Source organism: Oncorhynchus keta, chromosome 13 (genome assembly GCF_023373465.1).
Source record: "Oncorhynchus keta strain PuntledgeMale-10-30-2019 chromosome 13, Oket_V2, whole genome shotgun sequence".
In the NCBI taxonomy this organism is placed as follows: Eukaryota; Metazoa; Chordata; class Actinopteri; order Salmoniformes; family Salmonidae; genus Oncorhynchus; species Oncorhynchus keta.
In genome coordinates this window covers 15,142,426-15,166,304 of record NC_068433.1, presented here as the reverse complement: position 1 = coordinate 15,166,304, position 23,879 = coordinate 15,142,426, and the positions used below count along the sequence as shown (strand labels likewise).

Sequence of the window (23,879 nt, the reverse complement as noted above, 5' to 3'; positions counted from 1 at the left end):
TGTCAGCAACAGATGTGGCTGAAATAGCCGAATCAACTAATTTGAAGGGGTGTCCACATACTTTTGTACAGTCGTGGCCAAAAGTTTTGAGAATGTCACAAATATTAATTTTCACAAAGTTTGCTGCTTCCGTGTCTTTAGATATTTTTTGTCGGATGTTACTATGGAATACTGAAGTATAATTACAAGCATTTCATAAGTATCAAAGGCTTTTAGTGACAATTACATGAAGATGATGCAGAGTCAACATTTGCAGTGTTGACCCTTCTTTTTCAAGACCTCTGCAATCCGCCCTGGCATGCTGTCAATTAACTTCTAGGCCACAACCTTACTCATGACAGCCCATTCTTACATAATCAATGCTTGCAGTTTGTCAGAATTTGTGGGGTTTTGTTTGTCCACCCGCCTCTTGAGGATTGACCACAAGTTCTCAATGGGATTAAGGTCTGGGGAGTTTCCTGGCCATGAACCCAAAATATCGATGTTTTGTTCCCTGAGCCACTTAGTTATCATTTTTGCCTTATGGCAAGGTGCTCCATCCATCATGCTGGAAAAGGCATTGTTCATCACCAAACTGTTCCTGGATGGTTGGGAGAAGTTGCTCTCGGAGGATGTGTTCCATTCTTTATTCATGGCTGTGTTCTTAGGCAAAATTGTGAGCGAGCCCACTCCCTTGGCTGAGAAGCAACCCCACACATGGATGGTCTCAGGATGCTTTACTGTTGGCATGACACAGGACTGATGGTAGCGCTCACCTTGTCTTCTCCGGACAAGCTTTTTTCCAGATGCCCCGAACAATCAGAAAGGGGATTCATCAGAGAAAATGACTATCCCAGTCCCCAGCAGTCCAATCCCTGTAACTTTTGCAGAATATCAGTCTGTCCCTGATGTTTTTCCTGGAGAGAAGTGGCTTCTTTGCTGCCCTTCTTGACACCAGGCCATCCTCCAAAAGTCTTCGCCTCACTGTGCATGCAGATGCACTCACACCTGCCTGCTGCCTTTCCTGAGCAAGCTCTGTACTGGTGGTGCCCCGGTCCCGCAGCTGAATCAACTTTAGGAGACGGTCCTGGCGCTTGCTGGACTTTCTTGGGCGCCCCGAAGCCTTCTTCACAACAATTGAACCACTCTCCTTGAAGTTCCTGATGATCAGATAAATGGTTAATTTAGGTGAAACCTTACTGGCAGCAATATCCTTACCTATGAAGCCCCTTTTGTGCAAAGCAATGATGACGGCACGTGTTTCCTTGCAGATAACCATGGTTGACAAAGGAAGAACAATGATTCCAAGCACCACCCTCCTTTTGAAGCTTCCAATCTGTTATTCAAACTCAATCAGCATGACAGAGTGATCTCCAGCCTTGTCCTCGTCAACACTCACAGCTGTGTTAACGAGAGAATCACTGATATGATGTCAGCTGGTCCTTTTGTGGCAGGGCTGAAATGCAGTGGAAATGTTTTTGGGGATTCAGTTCATTTGCATGGCAAAGAGGGACTTTGCAATTAATTGCAATTCATCTGATCACTCTTCATAAAATTCTGAAGTATATGCACATTTCCATCTTACAATCTGAGGTAGCAGACTTTGTGAAAATTAATATTTGTGTCATTCTCAAACCTTTTGGCCATAGACAAATGAGTATGATGTGGCCTCTGCAACTCCACTTGTAAGTAGTTCTCTGACCTCTCCTTTCTATTTTGTGGTTGTGGTTGTGGTTGTGGTTGTGGTTGTGTGACAGGTGATACGGACCCTGAGACGGCTGCGTTGGGTTACTTCATCACGCCGTGTGTAGGAACCCTGATCACTTTGCTTAGCTACCTCCTACTGCCTCGCCTGGTGAGTTGCTCAGCTTTACAGGACTAGAATGTAATAGAAGCCCTGGTAGATACCACAGGTTGGGCCTCAGAACAGACCCTGTATCCCCCGGGCCTGTAGCTGACCATACTGCAGTACGGCATGACTTTGTTTTACCTGAGGAATCTGTGTTCAAGGTCAGGGAATGTTCAGTCTGTCTCATTTGGCCTCTGCTCCGGTCTCATCCAGGAGTTTGCCCAGTTTTACTTGGACAAGAGCAGGAGTTATGAGGTGGAGACTGCAGATGAGCTGCTGAAAGGTGAGGCTGCTGAAAGGTGAGAGACACCCATTCATAGTGAAAGATGTGGGTTATTTTGTGCTCATATATCTCACCAATGACCATCCACAGTAGTGCAGATTGTCACTGCTAGTACTCTCCTTTACACTCAGGGGTTGTATGCAAAGTTCCCTTTAATTGTTTTTGGCACTGAGCTGTGCGGCAGTCTCGGGAACATTGGTTGTACATATCCAAACATCTCATAGTAGGAGTGCTGATCTAGGATCAGGTCTCCCCCGTCCATGTAATCGTGTTAATTGTGATCTAAAAGGCAAAGGCGAATCAGAACTCCTACTCTAAGACGCTAGATGCATACAGGCCATGGTCTAAATGATCGTTATCCCATTAGCCCAGTTTATTCACATTTATCCAATTAGTGCAGCAACCTTTCCCAGACAAAGAGCTGCCCTGTGGGACATTTACAGATCAGACACTATTAAACCACCCCATCACTCTCCTGTTAACGTCAATAGATGTTTCCATGGAAATTAACAAAGGTCTAGGAAAGCCAGGGCTGTTCAATATCGGTCCTGGAGGGATCAGGGACTACAGTAATTCAGCTATAGCTTGGTCCAGTTTTTCCTAATGAGGTCATGGGGTGAGGAAAAACTCCTGGCCCTATTCTTAACAGATAATGTAGTAGTCTGGTGGGCTCCAGAAACTAGTGTCTGTCCCTCTCTCCCTTTATAATGACATCTGCCATTACTCCCACACACATGTACCTCTCTCTGCCTGTTGATTGGTCAGTGTTAGGTCAAGTCAATCTATTTTCCCTGAAATCTTTCTCTTTCTTCCAGTGACAGAGAGTGGCACAGCGGAGAACGGCAAGCTGTATGGCCACGCCAATGGCTCTTTGGCCAATGGAGGTGCCAGTGGCGAGGAGGTGGAGCTAAAGGGGGCTGGGGTCAGTCCCAAGCAGGCCTTCTTAACCCTGGAGCAGGCTGAGGTCAGGGACAGGAAGTCCACCGTCATGGAGGTGTTTAAAAAGGTAATGTTGACCTCTGTTGTTACTCAGCAGGCTCTCTACTGGTCATATATTTATTTATGTATTTTCTAAATATATGGCTCTGGTGTATAGTTGAGGTCCAATTCCCTACCCTTTTCTGAAGTGTGCACTTGTTCACTCCCCAACATGCATTAAAAGCACCAGAGGAGTTTAAGCATGGGAGAGTTTCCACTATATTTCTTACCTTGTCCCTCTCTCTCTCTCTCTCTCCAGATATGGGTGATGGCTTTCTGTGTGGTTTTTGTCTTCACCGTCACTCTCGCTGTGTTCCCCGCCGTCACTGTGGACGTCAAGACCATGTACCCTGGGAAATGGCGTATGTATACACTTTTAGAAAAATTGGTTTCAAAAGGGTTCTTCGGCTGTCCCCGTAAGAGAACCCTTTCTCATTCCAGGTAGAACCATTTTCTACCTGTAACCAAAAAGGGTTCTTTAAAAAGATATCCCATGTGAACATCCGAATAACCCTTTTAGGTTCTAGATAGCACCTTTTTTTCTAAGAGTGTAGATATGTATACTGTATGTTTAATATGCATGAGATGTAAAACTCCGATGAAGCACCTCTCTCCCTCTTCCTCCCATCAGAACCTTATTTCATCTCTGTGTGCTGCTTCCTCATTTTCAACGTGTGTGACTGGATCGGCAGAACTGTCACCACCCTGGTCCAGTGGGTAGGTGTCTGATCCCATTTCATCTCTGTGGATTAATGTCATTTTATTACACATTTGATAGGATCACAATGGATTTGATTTATGTAACAACTTTCGAGGTTTCCCAGTGTTTTATAATCCTTCACTTTCTTTCCCAGCACGAAAGTTTTAGTTCTTAGTATTACATTTAGTTATTATTCTAAAATGATTTTATTGTGTCTATCCAACCTTGTATATCAGTAACATTTCTCTGTGTATCTGGACCGCAGCCCCCCAAGGAGAGTTGTCTGTTCCCGGGGCTGGTGGTCTCCAGGGTGGTGTTTGTTCCCCTGCTGATGTTCTGTAACGTCCAGAGCCGCTCCTACCTCCCCGTCCTCTTCTCCCACGACGCTGCCTTCGCTTTCATCATGATGCTCTTCTCCCTCTCCAACGGATACTGCGTCTGCCTCTCCATGTCCTACGCCCCACAGTGAGTAGAAGTAACACACGCGCGCACCATACGTGACAGTCCGCTGTCATAACATTATGCCAGTTATTCACGTATTGACTAATCCAATCTACTTGTCGTGGTTTGTCACTCTTCTTTAGTCACCTTTGGCGTAGCAAGTTCTTGGTACCACTTCTCTCCCACACACACTCTGGAATTCTCTTTCAGTCACATGACATACTTTTTCTCTCACCCGACCATGCCAACTTCCTTGTTGCCACTGTAACACCACAACAAAACCTACCCTATATCTGCGGTGTATTCAATAGGAACCACACGAGCAGAAACCGGAAGGGGCCTACCCGAATTTGTCCAATAAGAAATGCTTGTGTTTTATTTTTCCATGACAAATAATTTTGCTGCAGTATGCTTATGAATACACGCCTGTCTCTCTCTCCATCTCCTCCGAGGTTGGTGGCTCCTAAAGATGCAGAGACGGCCGGGGCCCTGATGACTTTCTTCCTGGCCCTGGGCCTCTCCATCGGGGCCGCCCTGTCCTTCCTGCTGCGACTACTGGTCTAGACACACACACACACATCAGAGGACCACCACCATCAGTCAACAGCCACCTCCATCCCCATCCGTAAAGTGACGGGACACGCCATGACATCATCCACTTCCATCGTCATACCTAGAAGGACCCAGGCTGGGAATAGAGCTGCCTAAAGAAAAGCCTGCATCAAAATGATATTAGTACTGACCACAATAGATATTATACCAGGGATTGAATATCATCTCCCCAGCTGCCTGACATGCACAACATGTATTGAAATAACTGAGATATGAAGCTACATGACTAGCTACTTTACAACTGGTTTACAGTGGTTAGTAGTAAAAGACTGGTTGCCTCTCATCGGACAACAATGAATGGACACAGTCGGTGCCAAACAGTTTTAAACTTGGGTGGTTATTTTTGAGTTGGACCATTTTGAGGAGTCTGTTTGTATAATGTATGTTTCCCTGTTGTTTTCTTAAGGCACTAACCTTAGTCAAGAACAGTAGCTAGAGGAGTTTATGGAGAACTAATGGATTGTTCCACAAAGTAGATCATTTTCTCACGGAAGTCTTATTTTCATAACGACATCAGATTAAATCAGGATTACTAGCTCTGATGAGTAAGTACTTATATTTTTCAACAATTTGATTTGATTGAAAACGTTGAATTTATTTTGGATATCATGACAATATGAAATAGTACATTATTTTTGCACGGAAGACCAATTCAATTATTTCCCTTAGTTTGCATTTGGTTACAGATAGGTTTCTTCATTATGTTATTTGCACATCAGTACAAAGGCACTACATTACACAGACAACATGGACATCGGTCTGTGGACATCAGCACACTCATGTCATTCTAGCCCATTGGAGTGGAAAGGACCACTTGAGGTGTGTTCAATAGAGTGAAATGTAGTTCATAGAAAATACTCCATTCGCTTCCTGTTCATGTCAGGATAATGGCCCAGTAGGACAGGTTTTAGAAACAGGATATGATGCAGTGTAAGGATAGGAACAGAGGGCAAGGAGGTGATGGGAACCAGACCACATTCCACTCCTCCTCCTTCCCACTGTTCTCCAGAGGGTAGCGTTCAGTCTGACCATAAGTGTTTCCCAAATTCGGTCCTTGGGACCCCAGGGGGTCCACGTTTTGTTTTAATGTCCCAGCACTACACAGCTGATTCAAATAATCAACTAATCATCAGGCTTTTGATAATATAAATCAGATGTGTAGTGTTAAGGCAAAAAAAACTAAACGTGCACCCGTTGGGGTCCCGAGGTTTGATTTTGGGGAAACGCTGCCCTAACACCATTCTGTGCTGCTAACCTACCTATTAACCTGTTGCTGTCTGGTCACGTTGTTTGAACAGAGCTTTGGCTTTAGGTATAATGTACAAAGGTGTGCTGTGACAGATTTTTCAAAACAAAAAGGGATACACTCCCTGCTTTGTTGTAAACAGGGATGTTGCTTTTGGCTTTCTGTAATAACAAAATGTTTAATTTTTTGTCACCATGAAAAAAGTGTCAGCTATTCTGTGTTGATTATGTAAATTCATTGGATTTAAGTAACAGTACTTGTTTTTGTTTCGTTGTTGGTCATTTACTAGACTAAAACTATAGTATTTTGAACACAGATGAAGAACAAGAATAGCTTCTAGCGGTCACTGGTTGATGAGCCAGCTATGGGTAAAGTGTCTGTATCTGCCAATATTTGACTTCATATTACATAGACAGTGGGAGTAAAACACATTACAGAAAAATATTTTGAAATACATTACCATAACACTAAATCACAATTCCATAATTATCTGCCAATATTCATTCCTTGAATGTATCATGGCCACGATGATTTAACGGAGTCAGATTATACATTTAACAGAGTGCCATTAAACATGAATCGACAACCATTTCTAAAGCTGTGCATTAAGTCAAGTTATAGATTTATATGTCTATAAACTATTTATTTTTTGCCCATTCTGTTTCCATTCCAGATATGAACACATTGATTAGAACCTTACCAACTCTTGTATGAACTTTGTGTTTGCTCTATTTTGGTTTCTAGACTTTCCTTTCTTCCTTCCTCTAAGTATCCATTGTTTTAAAATCCTTTTTATGTTTCCCTCTCATGAAATCTTTGTTTTTGGTTTGATTGCTCAACGTTTAAGAGTGTTTTCTGAATGGAGTGAGAATTAACTATCATACTCTATGTAGAAGACAAACAAGGTCCCCTGTACGTGGTGTTGTTGAGACAAACATCCGTTTGGTTTCAGAATGGCTGGATGAAGGTGAGGGTAATGGCCCTGTTCAAATACTCTACAGATGCACCCTTCCTTACTTTAGGAAATCACTGGCCTATCACAATTGCATATGTGTTAGCAAGGACTCCAATACACAGCTTTCATATATTCTGTCATGTTAGAACAGTGATCGAGGTAGGAAGGAAGGAAGCGTTTTTGAACAATACCCGTCTACCCGAACCAGTGGTTTAGTGGTGACTGGAGAAGTGGGTATAATCATTTTGCCCCCCAAAAATTCAAACGGCCCGCCAAGCGAAGGAAAGGCGCCCTGTGAGAAAAATGCTATGAGAAATAGTGATGCAAACCACGTTTCCATCCAGTTTCATACCATATAAAATTCACGACAGCTGTGATGAAAACGGGCAGTTTAAGTACAATTTTATAAATACCGTCATATAATTTGTTAATTCGCACATGGGATATTTTTTGTAAGGAAAATGAATTATGCGAGAAATTGTGGTGGAAACACCTTTATGCGTAAGTATTGATATAATAAACATAATGAGTCACGCGATGACATGTTGTGTGGTCCTCCAGCTACGAATCTGGAAACCATGCAGTTTATTAAGCTACATATTCAATCAATTATGAACTTTACAGGGTGGTGAAAGTGCATGGTAATCTTGATGCTCCTTTTAAATAAATATTGAGGGTCTGATTCAGGTGACATGGTGATCGATGCATGACTGATTTAGCCATAACCTCATCACTAGTCTACCCTCACTGTATCTGCCAGCTGTTGGCCACGTGTCAACATCAGAGTAGGCACATTTGCTATTTAACAGTATTTGTGACAAAACTATCGATAGAGTTGAAAATGCTACGTAAACACATTGAACATGAGATTTTTAACACTAAATTGCGTACATTTTGTGTGCATCACGTCATCACGCACTGACTTTTATCCTCAACAAATCTATTTGGTGGAAACGCCACTGGTGGGAAAATGCGTATATTTTCTTAATGCATATTTAAACAAATATTCGCATGGAAATCTGTCGCCAACTGGATGAAGAACTAGCTATACTCTGAATTACCTAAAATGATCAATCCCATCCTGGTCTTGCGCAGTCAGGTCAACCCAAGTTGTACTGTGCAAGTAGGCATAGCGGTCAACTAAGCAATTAATAATAATAATAATAATAATATATGCCATTTAGCAGACGCTTTTATCCAAAGCGACTTACAGTCATGTGTGCATACATTCTACGTATGGGTGGTCCCGGGAATTCACAAGTTTCAGATTTTTTAAAAGAATTCTGAAACTTTAAAAAAAGATAAACAACCAAATTGGATGCTCTTAAGTCCATAACGATGCTTAAACCACATCACGAGACCACTTTTGAGGTCTGGGAAAAATCGAAGAAATATAGATTTTTGTGGTGTTTTAGAAAGGTGTTTTCCCCAAAATTGCATTTTGGAACATTGCTGTGCCTAAAACGTGAATAAATAATAGTTCAACATTTTAAGATTAACATACTGATCGGTTTCATCAGCCTTATTAATTGATTCGGCGAATACCTTCCCCACACTACTTTGGTACGCATCAGTGGTTTAAGAAGCGAGTATACTCAATGCCCACTGAAAAATACGTGGGTATACGGAGTATACCAGCGTCTACCTCCCAATACACCACTGGTCTGGGACCGGTTTCCCAAAAGAGTCATGGGATAGGATCCTATAGTTCTAATAATGAATTTAGTCTTCAGGTGCTTTTGGGGAACTGGGCTCTGGAGCATTACTAAGGTTGCATTCCGATTTTCCACCCTTCCCCCGAAGTGTGCACTTACAACTTTCTTGCATGGATGTTAACGACTGTGGAAACGGTAAACTCCCTCCAACCAAATTTTACACCAGTCCTACGCTGTTAAATCCACGACGAGGGTGTGCAAGTGCACATTTCTAGAAAAGGTTCGAGAATCAGGACCAATGAGTCAGGACTCAGGTCATGACCATGTCTGAATGATTTAACATGAAATTGTTATCAACACAGATCGTTATCAACACAAAGAAATACTGACTAGTCGCCAAAGTACCAGAGCATTTCTTTAAACATTCATAATGTTGCATATAGATCTCGTTTAAGATACAACATCCTTCATTTACATTTGAGGTTATTTAGCAGACGCTATAATCCAGAGTGACATCATCCACTGTTGACAGCCTAGTGCCGGGTAATAAAACATGAGCAAGAAGAGTGAAATATAGGAAAGACCAGAGTTAACCTTTTGTGTAACAACGTTTTACGATGCGAGACCAGAGAAAAGCAGAGTAGTGATTGAATCATTCGTTTTAGATAGTGAAACGACAGTTATTGTTAAAGTACTTCATGCAATAAGGTTTTGAGACCCTGGCTATGAGAAGAACGAGTCTTGTTGGACATAATTGTTACACTGTAGTGTTTAATACATACAAGTCAACTTTATTTTATGGAACTCCAATCAGTTGGATTATGGCTGCGAGCAGGGATTTGATTCGTCAGGATCGTACGGTATGATTGGACAACAACAATGTATTATGTGCTACTACAGCGAAGGGAACCATTTGTATCGTTTTTGAGTTGAGGAATTTTAGTTGCTGCTGTTGGAAATAGCTTTGATATGGTGACATTCAATTTACTTTCATATTTCTGTGTGATTTAGTCTTCTTTTTATTATACTTTGAAGTGTTTTATTTTTCACTGCATTGAAAGCACATAGTTCAATGAAAAAGACACTTGACCAACCCAAAAATGCCCCGCCCCCCCATTTTATTTATTGAAAACCCAGTAATTGTCATTAACACCTGTTCCTACTTGACAGGTGGGGTGGGGTGAAATGGTCAACTGGGGCTAGTAGTTGTCATTAACACCTGTTCCTACTTGACAGGTGGGGTGGGGTGAAATGGTCAACTGGGGCTAGTAGTTGTCATTAACACCTGTTCCTACTTGACAGGTGGGGTGGGGTGAAATGGTCAACTGGGGCAGTAGTTGTCATTAACACCTGTTCTTACTTGACAGGTGGGGTGGGGTGAAATGGTCAACTGGGGCAGTAGTTGTCATTAACACCTGTTCCTACTTGACAGGTGGGGTGGGGTGAAATGGTCAACTGGGGCTAGTAGTTGTCATTAACACCTGTTCTTACTTGACAGGTGGGGTGGGGTGAAATGGTCAACTGGGGCTAGTAGTTGTCATTAACACCTGTTCCTACTTGACAGGTGGGGTGGGGTGAAATGGTCAACTGGGGACAGTAGTTGTCATTAACACCTGTTCCTACTTGACAGGTGGGGTGGGGTGAAATGGTCAACTGGGGCTAGTAGTTGTCATTAACACCTGTTCTTACTTGACAGGTGGGGTGGGGTGAAATGGTCAACTGGGGCTAGTAGTTGTCATTAACACCTGTTCTTACTTGACAGGTGGGGTGGGGTGAAATGGTCAACTGGGGCTAGTAGTTGTCATTAACACCTGTTCTTACTTGACAGGTGGGGTGGGGTGAAATGGTCAACTGGGGCTAGTAGTTGTCATTAACACCTGTTCCTACTTGACAGGTGGGGTGGGGTGAAATGGTCAACTGGGGCTAGTAGTTGTCATTAACACCTGTTCCTACTTGACAGGTGGGGTGGGGTGAAATGGTCAACTGGGGCTAGTAGTTGTCATTAACACCTGTTCTTACTTGACAGGTGGGGTGAAATGGTCAACTGGGGCTAGTAGTTGTCATTAACACCTGTTCCTACTTGACAGGTGGGGTGGGGTGAAATGGTCAACTGGGGACAGTAGTTGTCATTAACACCTGTTCCTACTTGACAGGTGGGGTGGGGTGAAATGGTCAACTGGGGCTAGTAGTTGTCATTAACACCTGTTCTTACTTGACAGGTGGGGTGGGGTGAAATGGTCAACTGGGGCTAGTAGTTGTCATTAACACCTGTTCCTACTTGACAGGTGGGGTGGGGTGAAATGGTCAACTGGGGCTAGTAGTTGTCATTAACACCTGTTCTTACTTGACAGGTGGGGTGGGGTGAAATGGTCAACTGGGGCTAGTAGTTGTCATTAACACCTGTTCCTACTTGACAGGTGGGGTGGGGTGAAATGGTCAACTGGGGCTAGTAGTTGTCATTAACACCTGTTCCTACTTGACAGGTGGGGTGGGGTGAAATGGTCAACTGGGGCCAGTTGTTGTCATTCCGTCATAAGCCAAAAAGCAAGAAAAAAAGTATGAAGAAAAACACTCCGATATGCAAACAGAATGACCACCTTGTGTTGTCATCGTTTCCTTTAAACGCAACTTTTTTTTAAATGGGTGTGGTTGGTTACACATGGGGAACGGTGCGTGACAGAACAGTTCAGAGGGGGAAATGACAACAAAAGACACAACGGAGGTGGGGGGCAGGGGGTCATGAAATCAAAAACTTTGCTTTGTGTTTTATCGATGTTTATTTATTTATTTCTGCTAAGTGTTTCTCCATTGTGAAAAACTGATGAGGGACCATCACTCATCCACGACATCCCTCCATCTCCCTCCCTTCTGCTCTCTCTCTTCCTTGTTCACCGTTTCTTTGGTGGGACCACGGTGCGGGGCGGGGTGACGGGTCGGCCGGAGTTCATCCCTCCGTACTGGTACTTGGCCTTCTTCTCAGACGGCTTCAGGATCTACAGAGTGACGGTGGACCATTAAGACTATACATCTAAATCCAAGGCATATTTCACCTGTCAAATGATTCTTTAATCAATAAAACCAAGCGACTGCACAGTGTTGGATTCTATCAAAGCTGTTGTTTGGCCCCAGCTGTTGCAGAGTGATAGTACTGATCACAACATAGCATTGACAAGTACCTCATTTAAAACCTTTTTTTTATACCTTTATTTAACTAGGCAAGTCAGTTAAGAACAAATTCTTATTTTCAATGACGGCCTAGGAACAGTGGGTTAACTGCCTGTTCAGGGGCAGAACAACAGATTTGTTGGAACCTTCCGGTTACTAGTCCAACGCTCTAACCACTAGGCTACCCTGCCACCCCATTGAATAAACAGTGTAGGACTACAAACGTCTGTGTGTAGAATGATACACTTTAGGGACTTATCCTGAGAATATCCTCAGTCAGTCTACCCTAATGACAACCAAACTACTTATTGTCTGTTGTTGTCAGTGGTTGCAATGACACTACGGATATGATACTGACGTTACTTTAGTAACGTTACCTGAAAGGAGCACATCAGGGTCTCGTCAACACTCATCATACCGCCGGCGTTGTCAAACTCTCCACAGTAGTTAGGAGCTGAGAACAGAGTCACCAGCTGCCGCTTGGCAAAGAACTCATAGCCATCCTCCACAACCTGGGGAAGACACACAGTCAGCACATCAGTGGAGTGGGGACACACACACACACACAGTCAGCACATCTGTGGGTGGGGAGGGGGGACACAGTCAGCACATCAGTGGAGTGGGGACACACACACACACACAGTCAGCACATCTGTGGAGGGGGGACACAGTCAGCACATCAGTGGAGTGGGGGGGGACACACACACAGTCAGCACATCAGTGGAGTGGGGAGGGGGGCACACAGTCAGCACATCAGTGGGTGGGGAGGGGGGCACACAGTCAGCACATCAGTGGAGTGGGGGACACACACACACACAGTCAGCACATCAGTGGAGTGGGGGGACACACAGTCAGCACATCAGTGGAGTGGGGGGACACACACAGTCAGCACATCAGTGGAGTGGGGGGACACACACAGTCAGCACATCAGTGGAGTGGGACACACACACACACACAGTCAGCACATCAGTGGAGTGGGGGGGGACACACAGTCAGCACATCAGTGGAGTGGGGGGACACACAGTCAGCACATCAGTGGAGTGGGGGGGGCACAGACAGCACATCAGTGGAGTGGGGGGACACACAGTCAGCACATCAGTGGAGTGGGGGGACACAGACAGCACATCAGTGGAGTGGGGGGGAATACAGACAGCACATCAGTGGAGTGGGGGACACACAGACAGCACATCAGTGGAGTGGGGGGACACACAGTCAGCACATCAGTGGAGTGGGGGGGACACACAGTCAGCACATCAGTGGGGTGGGGGGGGACACACAGTCAGCACATCAGTGGAGTGGGGGGGACACACACACACAGTCAGCACATCAGTGGAGTGGGGGGACACACACAGTCAGCACATCAGTGGAGTGGGGGGACACACACACAGTCAGCACATCAGTGGAGTGGGGGGACACACACACACAGTCAGCACATCAGTGGGTGGGGGGGGACACACACACAGTCAGCACATCAGTGGAGTGGGGGGACACACACACAGTCAGCACATCAGTGGAGTGGGGGACACACACACAGTCAGCACATCAGTGGGTGGGGGGGACACACAGTCAGCACATCAGTGGAGTGGGGACACACAGTCAGCACATCAGTGGAGTGGGGAGACAGAGACAGCACATCAGTGGAGTGGGGGACAGAGACAGCACATCAGTGGAGTGGGGGGACACAGACAGCACATCAGTGGAGTGGGGGGGGACACAGTCAGCACATCAGTGGAGTGGGGGGACACAGTCAGCACATCAGTGGAGGGGGGGGACACACAGACAGCACATCAGTGGAGTGGGGGGACACACAGTCAGCACATCAGTGGGTGGGGGGACACACAGTCAGCACATCAGTGGAGTGGGGGGGGACACACAGTCAGCACATCAGTGGAGTGGGGGGACACACAGTCAGCACATCAGTGGAGTGGGGGGACACACAGTCAGCACATCAGTGGAGTGGGGGGACACAGACAGCACATCAGTGGAGTGGGGGGACACAGACAGCACATCAGTGGAGTGGGGGGAATACAGTCAGCACATCAGTGGAGTGGGGGGTGACACACACACAGTCAGCACATCAGTGGAGTGGGGGGATACAGACAGCACATCAGTGGGTGGGGGGACACAGACAGCACATCAGTGGAGTGGGGGGCCACAGACAGCACATCAGTGGAGTGGGGGACACAGACAGCACATCAGTGGAGTGGGGGACACAGACAGCACATCAGTGGAGTGGGGGGCCACAGACAGCACATCAGTGGAGTGGGGGGACACAGTCAGCACATCAGTGGAGTGGGGGGAGACACACACAGTCAGCACATCAGTGGAGTGGGGGACACAGACAGCACATCAGTGGAGTGGGGGGACACAGTCAGCACATCAGTGGGTGGGGGGACACAGTCAGCACATCAGTGGAGTGGGGGGACACAGTCAGCACATCAGTGGAGTGGGGGGACACACAGTCAGCACATCAGTGGAGTGGGGGGACACACAGTCAGCACATCAGTGGAGTGGGGGGACACAGTCAGCACATCAGTGGAGTGGGGGGACACAGTCAGCACATCAGTGGAGTGGGGGACACAGACAGCACATCAGTGGAGTGGGGGGGACACAGACAGCACATCAGTGGAGCGGGGGGATACAGTCAGCACATCAGTGGAGTGGGGGAGACACACAGTCAGCACATCAGTGGAGTGGGGGGACACACAGTCAGCACATCAGTGGAGTGGGGGGACACACACAGTCAGCACATCAGTGGAGTGGGGGGACACACAGTCAGCACATCAGTGGGTGGGGGGACACACACAGTCAGCACATCAGTGGAGTGGGGGGACACACAGTCAGCACATCAGTGGAGTGGGGTCACACAGTCAGCACATCAGTGGAGGGGGGGGACACAGACAGCACATCAGTGGAGTGGGGGGACACAGACAGCACATCAGTGGAGTGGGGGACACACAGTCAGCACATCAGTGGAGTGGGGGGACACAGACAGCACATCAGTGGAGTGGGGGGACACAGACAGCACATCAGTGGAGTGGGGGGACACACAGTCAGCACATCAGTGGAGTGGGGGGACACACAGTCAGCACATCAGTGGAGTGGGGTGGACACACAGTCAGCACATCAGTGGAGTGGGGGACACAGTCAGCACATCAGTGGAGTGGGGGACACAGACAGCACATCAGTGGAGTGGGGGACACAGACAGCACATCAGTGGAGTGGGGGACACAGACAGCACATCAGTGGAGTGGGGGACACACAGTCAGCACATCAGTGGAGTGGGGGGACACAGACAGCACATCAGTGGAGTGGGGGGACACAGACAGCACATCAGTGGAGTGGGGGGACACACAGTCAGCACATCAGTGGAGTGGGGGGACACACAGTCAGCACATCAGTGGAGTGGGGGTGGACACACAGTCAGCACATCAGTGGAGTGGGGGGACACAGTCAGCACATCAGTGGAGTGGGGGACACAGACAGCACATCAGTGGAGTGGGGGACACAGACAGCACATCAGTGGAGTGGGGACACAGACAGCACATCAGTGGAGTGGGGGACACAGACAGCACATCAGTGGAGTGGGGGTGACACACACACAGTCAGCACATCAGTGGAGTGGGGGGATACAGACAGCACATCAGTGGAGTGGGGGACACAGACAGCACATCAGTGGAGTGGGGGGACACAGACAGCACATCAGTGGAGTGGGGGACACAGACAGCACATCAGTGGAGTGGGGGACACAGACAGCACATCAGTGGAGTGGGGGGCCACAGACAGCACATCAGTGGAGTGGGGGGACACAGTCAGCACATCAGTGGAGTGGGGAGACACACACAGTCAGCACATCAGTGGAGTGGGGGGACACAGACAGCACATCAGTGGAGTGGGGGGGACACAGACAGCACATCAGTGGAGTGGGGGGACACAGTCAGCACATCAGTGGAGTGGGGGGACACAGTCAGCACATCAGTGGAGTGGGGGGACACAGTCAGCACATCAGTGGAGTGGGGGCACACAGTCAGCACATCAGTGGAGTGGGGGGACACACAGTCAGCACATCAGTGGAGTGGGGGGACACAGTCAGCACATCAGTGGAGTGGGGGGACACAGTCAGCACATCAGTGGAGTGGGGGGACACAGACAGCACATCAGTGGAGTGGGGGGACACAGACAGCACATCAGTGGAGTGGGGGGAATACAGTCAGCACATCAGTGGAGTGGGGGGAGACACACACAGTCAGCACATCAGTGGAGTGGGGGGACACAGACAGCACATCAGTGGAGTGGGGGACACAGACAGCACATCAGTGGAGTGGGGGACACAGACAGCACATCAGTGGAGTGGGGGACACAGACAGCACATCAGTGGAGTGGGGGGACACAGACAGCACATCAGTGGAGTGGGGGGACACAGTCAGCACATCAGTGGAGTGGGGGGGACACAGTCAGCACATCAGTGGAGTGGGGGGGAGACACACACAGTCAGCACATCAGTGGAGTGGGGGGGAGACACAGACAGTCAGCACATCAGTGGAGTGGGGGGGACACAGACAGCACATCAGTGGAGTGGGGGGACACAGACAGCACATCAGTGGAGCGGGGGGGACACAGACAGCACATCAGTGGAGCGGGGGGGACACAGACAGCACATCAGTGGAGCGGGGGGGACACAGACAGCACATCAGTGGAGCGGGGGGGACACAGACAGCACATCAGTGGAGCGGGGGGGACACAGACAGCACATCAGTGGAGCGGGGGGGACACAGACAGCACATCAGTGGAGCGGGGGGGACACAGACAGCACATCAGTGGAGTGGGGGGACACAGACAGCACATCAGTGGAGTGGGGGAACATCACAGTCAGCACATCAGTGGAGGGGGGGACACAGTCAGCACATCAGTGGAGTGGGGGGACACAGTCAGCACATCAGTGGAGTGGGGGACACAGTCAGCACATCAGTGGAGTGGGGGACACAGTCAGCACATCAGTGGAGTGGGGGACACAGTCAGCACATCAGTGGAGTGGGGGACACAGTCAGCACATCAGTGGAGGGGGGGACACAGTCAGCACATCAGTGGAGTGGGGGGAGACACACAGTCAGCACATCAGTGGAGTGGGGGGACACAGTCAGCACATCAGTGGAGTGGGGGAGACACACAGTCAGCACATCAGTGGAGTGGGGGGGACACAGTCAGCACATCAGTGGAGTGGGGGGACACACACAGTCAGCACATCAGTGGAGTGGGGGGACACAGTCAGCACATCAGTGGAGTGGGGGGACACAGTCAGCACATCAGTGGAGTGGGGGAGACACACAGTCAGCACATCAGTGGAGTGGGGGGACACAGTCAGCACATCAGTGGAGTGGGGGGACACAGTCAGCACATCAGTGGAGTGGGGGGACACAGTCAGCACATCAGTGGAGTGGGGAGACACACACAGTCAGCACATCAGTGGAGTGGGGGGACACAGTCAGCACATCAGTGGAGTGGGGGGAGACACACAGTCAGCACATCAGTGGAGTGGGGGGACACAGTCAGCACATCAGTGGAGTGGGGGAGACACACACAGTCAGCACATCAGTGGAGTGGGGGGGACACAGTCAGCACATCAGTGGAGTGGGGGGGACACACACAGTCAGCACATCAGTGGAGTGGGGGGACACAGTCAGCACATCAGTGGAGTGGGGGGAGACACACACAGTCAGCACATCAGTGGAGTGGGGACACACAGTCAGCACATCAGTGGAGTGGGGGGACACAGACAGCACATCAGTGGAGTGGGGGGACACAGTCAGCACATCAGTGGAGTGGGGGGACACAGACAGCACATCAGTGGAGTGGGGGGACACAGACAGCACATCAGTGGAGTGGGGGGACACAGACAGCACATCAGTGGAGTGGGGGGGACACACAGTCAGCACATCAGTGGAGTGGGGGGACACACAGTCAGCACATCAGTGGAGTGGGGGGGACACACACAGTCAGCACATCAGTGGAGTGGGGGGACACACACAGTCAGCACATCAGTGGAGTGGGGGGACACACAGTCAGCACATCAGTGGAGTGGGGACACACAGTCAGCACATCAGTGGAGTGGGGGACACAGACAGCACATCAGTGGAGTGGGGGGACACAGTCAGCACATCAGTGGAGTGGGGGGACACAGACAGCACATCAGTGGAGTGGGGGGACACAGACAGCACATCAGTGGAGTGGGGGACACACAGTCAGCACATCAGTGGAGTGGGGGGGACACACAGTCAGCACATCAGTGGAGTGGGGGGACACAGTCAGCACATCAGTGGAGTGGGGGGACACAGTCAGCACATCAGTGGAGTGGGGGACACAGTCAGCACATCAGTGGAGTGGGGGGACACAGACAGCACATCAGTGGAGTGGGGGACACAGACAGCACATCAGTGGAGTGGGGGACACAGACAGCACATCAGTGGAGTGGGGGAATACAGTCAGCACATCAGTGGAGTGGGGGGGACACAGTCAGCACATCAGTGGAGTGGGGGGATACAGACAGCACATCAGTGGAGTGGGGGGACACAGTCAGCACATCAGTGGAGTGGGGGGACACAGTCAGCACATCAGTGGAGTGGGGGGGACACACAGTCAGCACATCAGTGGAGTGGGGGGAGACACAGACAGCACATCAGTGGAGTGGGGGGGAATACAGTCAGCACATCAGTGGAGTGGGGGGGGAGACACACACAGTCAGCACATCAGTGGAGTGGGGGGGACACAGACAGCACATCAGGGGAGAGGGGGGACACAGTCAGCACATCAGTGGAGTGGGGGGACACAGACAGCACATCAGGGGAGTGGGGGGACACAGACAGCACATCAGTGGAGTGGGGGGAATACAGTCAGCACATCAGTGGAGTGGGGGGGAGACACACACAGTCAGCACATCAGTGGAGTGGGGGGACACAGACAGCACATCAGTGGAGTGGGGGGACACAGTCAGCACATCAGTGGAGTGGGGGACACAGTCAGCACATCAGTGGAGTGGGGGACACAGACAGCACATCAGTGGAGTGGGGGGACACAGACAGCACATCAGTGGAGTGGGGGGACACAGTCAGCAAATCAGTGGAGTGGGGGACACAGTCAGCAAATCAGTGGAGTGGGGGGACACAGTCAGCAGATCAGTGGAGTGGGGGGACACACACAGTCAGCACATCAGTGGAGTGGGGGGACACAGACAGCACATCAGTGGAGTGGGGGGGCACAGACAGCACATCAGTGGAGTGGGGGGGACACAGACAGCACATCAGTGGAGCTGGGGGGACACAGACAGCACATCAGTGGAGTGGGGGAACACAGTCAGCACATCAGTGGAGTGGGGGGACACAGTCAGCACATCAGTGGAGTGGGGGGACACAGTCAGCACATCAGTGGAGTGGGGGGACACAGTCAGCACATCAGTGGAGTGGGGGGACACAGTCAGCACATCAGTGGAGTGGGGGGACACAGTCAGCACATCAGTGGAGTGGGGGAGACACACACAGTCAGCACATCAGTGGAGTGGGGGGGACACAGTCAGCACATCAGTGGAGTGGGGGAGACACACAGTCAGCACATCAGTGGAGTGGGGGGACACAGTCAGCACATCAGTGGAGTGGGGGAGACACACACAGTCAGCACATCAGTGGAGTGGGGGAGACACACAGTCAGCACATCAGTGGAGTGGGGGGGACACAGACAGCACATCAGTGGAGTGGGGGGAATACAGTCAGCACATCAGTGGAGTGGGGGGACACAGTCAGCACATCAGTGGAGTGGGGGGACACAGTCAGCACATCAGTGGAGTGGGGGGACACAGTCAGCACATCAGTGGAGTGGGGGGACACAGTCAGCACATCAGTGGAGTGGGGGACACAGTCAGCACATCAGTGGAGTGGGGGAGACACACACAGTCAGCACATCAGTGGAGTGGGGGGACACAGTCAGCACATCAGTGGAGTGGGGGAGACACACAGTCAGCACATCAGTGGAGTGGGGGGACACAGTCAGCACATCAGTGGAGTGGGGGAGACACACAGTCAGCACATCAGTGGAGTGGGGGGACACACACAGTCAGCACATCAGTGGAGTGGGGGAGACACACACAGTCAGCACATCAGTGGAGTGGGGGGACACAGTCAGCACATCAGTGGAGTGGGGGGACACAGTCAGCACATCAGTGGAGTGGGGGGACACAGTCAGCACATCAGTGGAGTGGGGGACACAGTCAGCACATCAGTGGAGTGGGGGGACACAGTCAGCACATCAGTGGAGTGGGGGGGGGACACAGTCAGCACATCAGTGGAGTGGGGGGACACAGTCAGCACATCAGTGGAGTGGGGGGGGACACACAGTCAGCACATCAGTGGAGTGGGGGGGGACACAGTCAGCACATCAGTGGAGTGGGGGGACACAGTCAGCACATCAGTGGAGTGGGGGGGACACAGTCAGCACATCAGTGGAGTGGGGGGGACACAGTCAGCACATCAGTGGAGTGGGGGGACACAGTCAGCACATCAGTGGAGTGGGGGGGACACAGTCAGCACATCAGTGGAGTGGGGGGACACAGTCAGCACATCAGTGGAGTGGGGGGGGACACAGTCAGCACATCAGTGGAGTGGGGGGGAATACAGTCAGCACATCAGTGGAGTGGGGGACACAGTCAGCACATCAGTGGAGTGGGGGGGACACAGTCAGCACATCAGTGGAGTGGGGGGACACAGTCAGCACATCAGTGGAGTGGGGGGACACAGTCAGCACATCAGTGGAGTGGGGGGACACAGTCAGCACATCAGTGGAGTGGGGGGACACAGTCAGCACATCAGTGGAGTGGGGGGACACAGTCAGCACATCAGTGGAGTGGGGGGACACAGTCAGCACATCAGTGGAGTGGGGGGGGACACAGTCAGCACATCAGTGGAGTGGGGGGACACAGTCAGCACATCAGTGGAGTGGGGGGACACAGTCAGCACATCAGTGGAGTGGGGGGACACAGTCAGCACATCAGTGGAGTGGGGGGACACAGTCAGCACATCAGTGGAGTGGGGGGACACAGTCAGCACATCAGTGGAGTGGGGGACACAGTCAGCACATCAGTGGAGTGGGGGGACACAGTCAGCACATCAGTGGAGTGGGGGGACACAGTCAGCACATCAGTGGAGTGGGGGGACACAGTCAGCACATCAGTGGAGTGGGGGACACAGTCAGCACATCAGTGGAGTGGGGGGGACACAGTCAGCACATCAGTGGAGTGGGGGGACACAGTCAGCACATCAGTGGAGTGGGGGACACAGTCAGCACATCAGTGGAGTGGGGGGACACAGTCAGCACATCAGTGGAGTGGGGGGACACAGTCAGCACATCAGTGGAGTGGGGGGGGGACACAGTCAGCACATCAGTGGAGTGGGGGGACACAGTCAGCACATTAGTGGAGTGGGGGGGACACAGTCAGCACATCAGTGGAGTGGGGGGGACACAGTCAGCACATCAGTGGAGTGGGGGGGACACAGTCAGCACATTAGTGGAGTGGGGGGGACACACAGTCAGCACATCAGTGGAGAGGACCATCGAGGTCATGAAGTGTAACTATATCAGTGTTGCTATAATTAAGCAATAAGGCCCAAGGGGGTTTGGTATATGGCTACGGGCTGTTCTTTGGCACAATGCAACGCGGAGTGCCTGGACACAGCCCTTAGCCATTAAGGCCTGAGGAGGTGTTGTTAGTCTAAAAGAAATGTGAGATAATGTCTAGATGCTTTTTATAGTGGAGATCACGTTTATAAAGTGCCTGGCTGGGTTGATGAGACAGTGGATTGCGCAGTCAGATGGAACAGAGTAAATAGGCATTTTAACGTCATAGATTTAGCCGGTGGTAACTTGTGGAATAGACACCGGCTGGAATGCAGTTTTAACCAATCAGAATTCAGGATTAGTCCCACCCGGTGTTTAAATGGCCAATATACCACGGCTACGGTGCTGTTCTTATGCACGACGCAATGCAGAGTGCCTGGACACAGCCCTTAGCCGTGGTATATTGGCCATATACCACAAACACCTGAGGTACCTTATTGCTATTATAAAGTGGTTACCAACGTAATCAGAGAAGTAAAAAGAAAAGTTGTTAAGTATCTCAACAGCAATGGAGAAGTGTTTTAAGATTTGATACTTTAGGTTTATGGGAACTGGAGCTGTCGATTGTGTGTGTAGCAGTGTTTGGGTGGATGTACTGGACTACTCTGATGTCCTGTTTCGACTACAATGACAGGTCAGTTGATTGTTACAGTACCTGGTGGGCTCTGCAGATGAGGTCCAGATCGTGACGGTTGAGGAACTTGCTGACCACATCAGCCCCAAACGTGAACGAGACCCCGCGGTCATTCTCCCCCAACCCTGAACATCTTTGTCTGGGTCCGACCACAGCAAGTCGCACAGCAACCCTGGAACACACACACACACACACACACAGAGAGATCTGAGATGTGTAAAATGGCCTCACGGTCCAGTAGTTCACATCACTCCCATATAAGGAGATGTTTGCTAGAAAGGTCTGATGAGCAGATACTAGATCCCTTGGGTTTTCTGTGACTTATTCAATGATTCTCAGAAACCTTATTTAGATGTAACTATACATAGGTCTACTGTATTGACATAACAATGGGTTGATCACGTACAGTCATTAAAGTGATGTTTAAACAACTCATCTCAATGGTAATGTCAATATTCATTTGGTTTGGAGAATCAGAAATTCTTTAACAAAGAATTAGCTACACTGCCCAAAATCAGTACAATCTGGGATGACCCCTACTGTCTGCTAAGGGATATAGCACGTTTTTGTAAACAGCTTGGAGAGTTGGAGAGGCGTGTGTGTGTATTACTATCCTCGTGGGGACATTTTCCAGACCCACTCAAGGACAAAGGCTATTTTAGGCTTAGTTTTAATGTTACAATTAGGGTTAGGGGTTAGGTTTAGGACTTGGGTTTAGGTTAGGAGTTGTTTGGGGGTTATGAGTTAGGGGTTAGGTTTAGGTTAGGAGTTAGGGTTAGGATTAGTGGTTGTTTAGGGGATAGGTTTAGGTTAGGAGTTAGGGTTAGGATTAGCGGTTGTTTAGGGGTTAGGAGTTAGGGGTTAGGGTTAGGATAAGCGGTTGTTTAGGAGTTAGGGGTTAGGTTTAGGTTAGAAATTAGGGTTAGGATTAGCGGTTGTTTAGGGGTTAGGTTAGGAGTTAGGATAAGGGTTGTTTAGGGGTTAGGAGTTAGGTTAGGATTTAGGGTTGTTTTAGGGTTAGGAGAAATAGGATTCTGAATATAAATCTATTTTAGATCTGAGAAAGGACAGTAAAACATATCTCTGTGTGTTTGTGTGTGTACAATATGTACCATTTGAATGCACAGAGATACCGTGATGAGATCCTGAGGCCCATTGTGAGGACCACTTCTTTTAAGGTGTCTGTGGCCAACAGATGCATATCTGTATTCCCAGTCATGTGAAATCCATAGATTAGAGCCTAATGAATTTATTTCAATTGACTGATTTCGTGATATGAACTGTAACTCAGTTAAAGCTTTTAAAACTGTTGCGTTTCATATTTCTCTTCAGTATATGTACATGTGCATCCATCTGTGTGTATGTGGACCTACCGGTGTCGGGGACGTCTGTGGGTCTCATGATGCGACGGATCTGCTCCATAGACTGCAGGTCTGGAGAGAGGCCTGGTAGGAGACAGAGGAGCGCAGAGACAGAGACAACAGCACTCAGTCATCCAAAACGCATAAAAACCACACGCACATTTCAAGGTTAGTTTCCCTGCCAGGACCAGCACGTTGTAGGAGAGGCACTGCTGTGCACAGAGCCTTTAAGTCTTTATTTCACTTAAATCATAGTCATGACTCATGTCTAATGCCTGCTTGCGTTATTATATATACTGTAACTATTTAATACCTATGTCGTGTGTAATCATTATTCCAACGCTACATAATTCACTTTCTGAGC

General features: G+C 49.3%; 1 protein-coding gene, 2 long non-coding RNA genes and 1 pseudogene across 10 annotated transcripts in view; 2 read left to right on the top strand and 2 right to left on the bottom strand.

Moving 5' to 3' along the window:
* The window catches only part of LOC118391907 (equilibrative nucleoside transporter 2-like), a 48,254-nt gene extending 40,968 nt beyond the window's left edge, over nucleotides 1-7,286 (top strand). For both annotated transcript variants that reach the window (XM_052459424.1, XM_052459425.1), the window contains 7 exons: nucleotides 1,737-1,834; nucleotides 2,042-2,111; nucleotides 2,927-3,117; nucleotides 3,349-3,451; nucleotides 3,721-3,806; nucleotides 4,055-4,254; nucleotides 4,683-7,286. In XM_052459424.1, the coding sequence (XP_052315384.1) occupies nucleotides 1,737-1,834; nucleotides 2,042-2,111; nucleotides 2,927-3,117; nucleotides 3,349-3,451; nucleotides 3,721-3,806; nucleotides 4,055-4,254; nucleotides 4,683-4,794 (860 nt within the window). In that variant the 3' untranslated portion in view covers nucleotides 4,795-7,286. The remainder of the gene's footprint in view (nucleotides 1-1,736; nucleotides 1,835-2,041; nucleotides 2,112-2,926; nucleotides 3,118-3,348; nucleotides 3,452-3,720; nucleotides 3,807-4,054; nucleotides 4,255-4,682) is intronic.
* Nucleotides 7,287-9,452: 2,166 nt separating this feature from the next.
* LOC127906731 (uncharacterized) lies at nucleotides 9,453-10,094 on the bottom strand. Its single transcript, XR_008062639.1, has 2 exons — nucleotides 10,049-10,094; nucleotides 9,453-9,983 (listed from the first exon to the last, which is right to left on the bottom strand). It is a non-coding gene; the product is annotated as an uncharacterized LOC127906731 (long non-coding RNA).
* Nucleotides 9,859-11,126, top strand: LOC127906730 (uncharacterized). Of its 7 annotated transcripts, none has more exons than XR_008062633.1 (5): nucleotides 9,859-10,000; nucleotides 10,131-10,196; nucleotides 10,263-10,394; nucleotides 10,593-10,724; nucleotides 10,786-10,931. It is a non-coding gene; the product is annotated as an uncharacterized LOC127906730 (long non-coding RNA). The 7 variants fall into 7 exon arrangements; XR_008062636.1 differs by lacking the exon at nucleotides 10,263-10,394 and adding an exon at nucleotides 10,395-10,460 and having other exon boundaries at nucleotides 10,131-10,262; XR_008062635.1 differs by having other exon boundaries at nucleotides 10,131-10,262; nucleotides 10,329-10,460.
* Nucleotides 11,127-11,451: 325 nt separating this feature from the next.
* Nucleotides 11,452-23,879, bottom strand: part of LOC118391905 (serine/threonine-protein phosphatase PP1-beta catalytic subunit-like) — a 46,197-nt pseudogene continuing 33,769 nt past the window's right edge.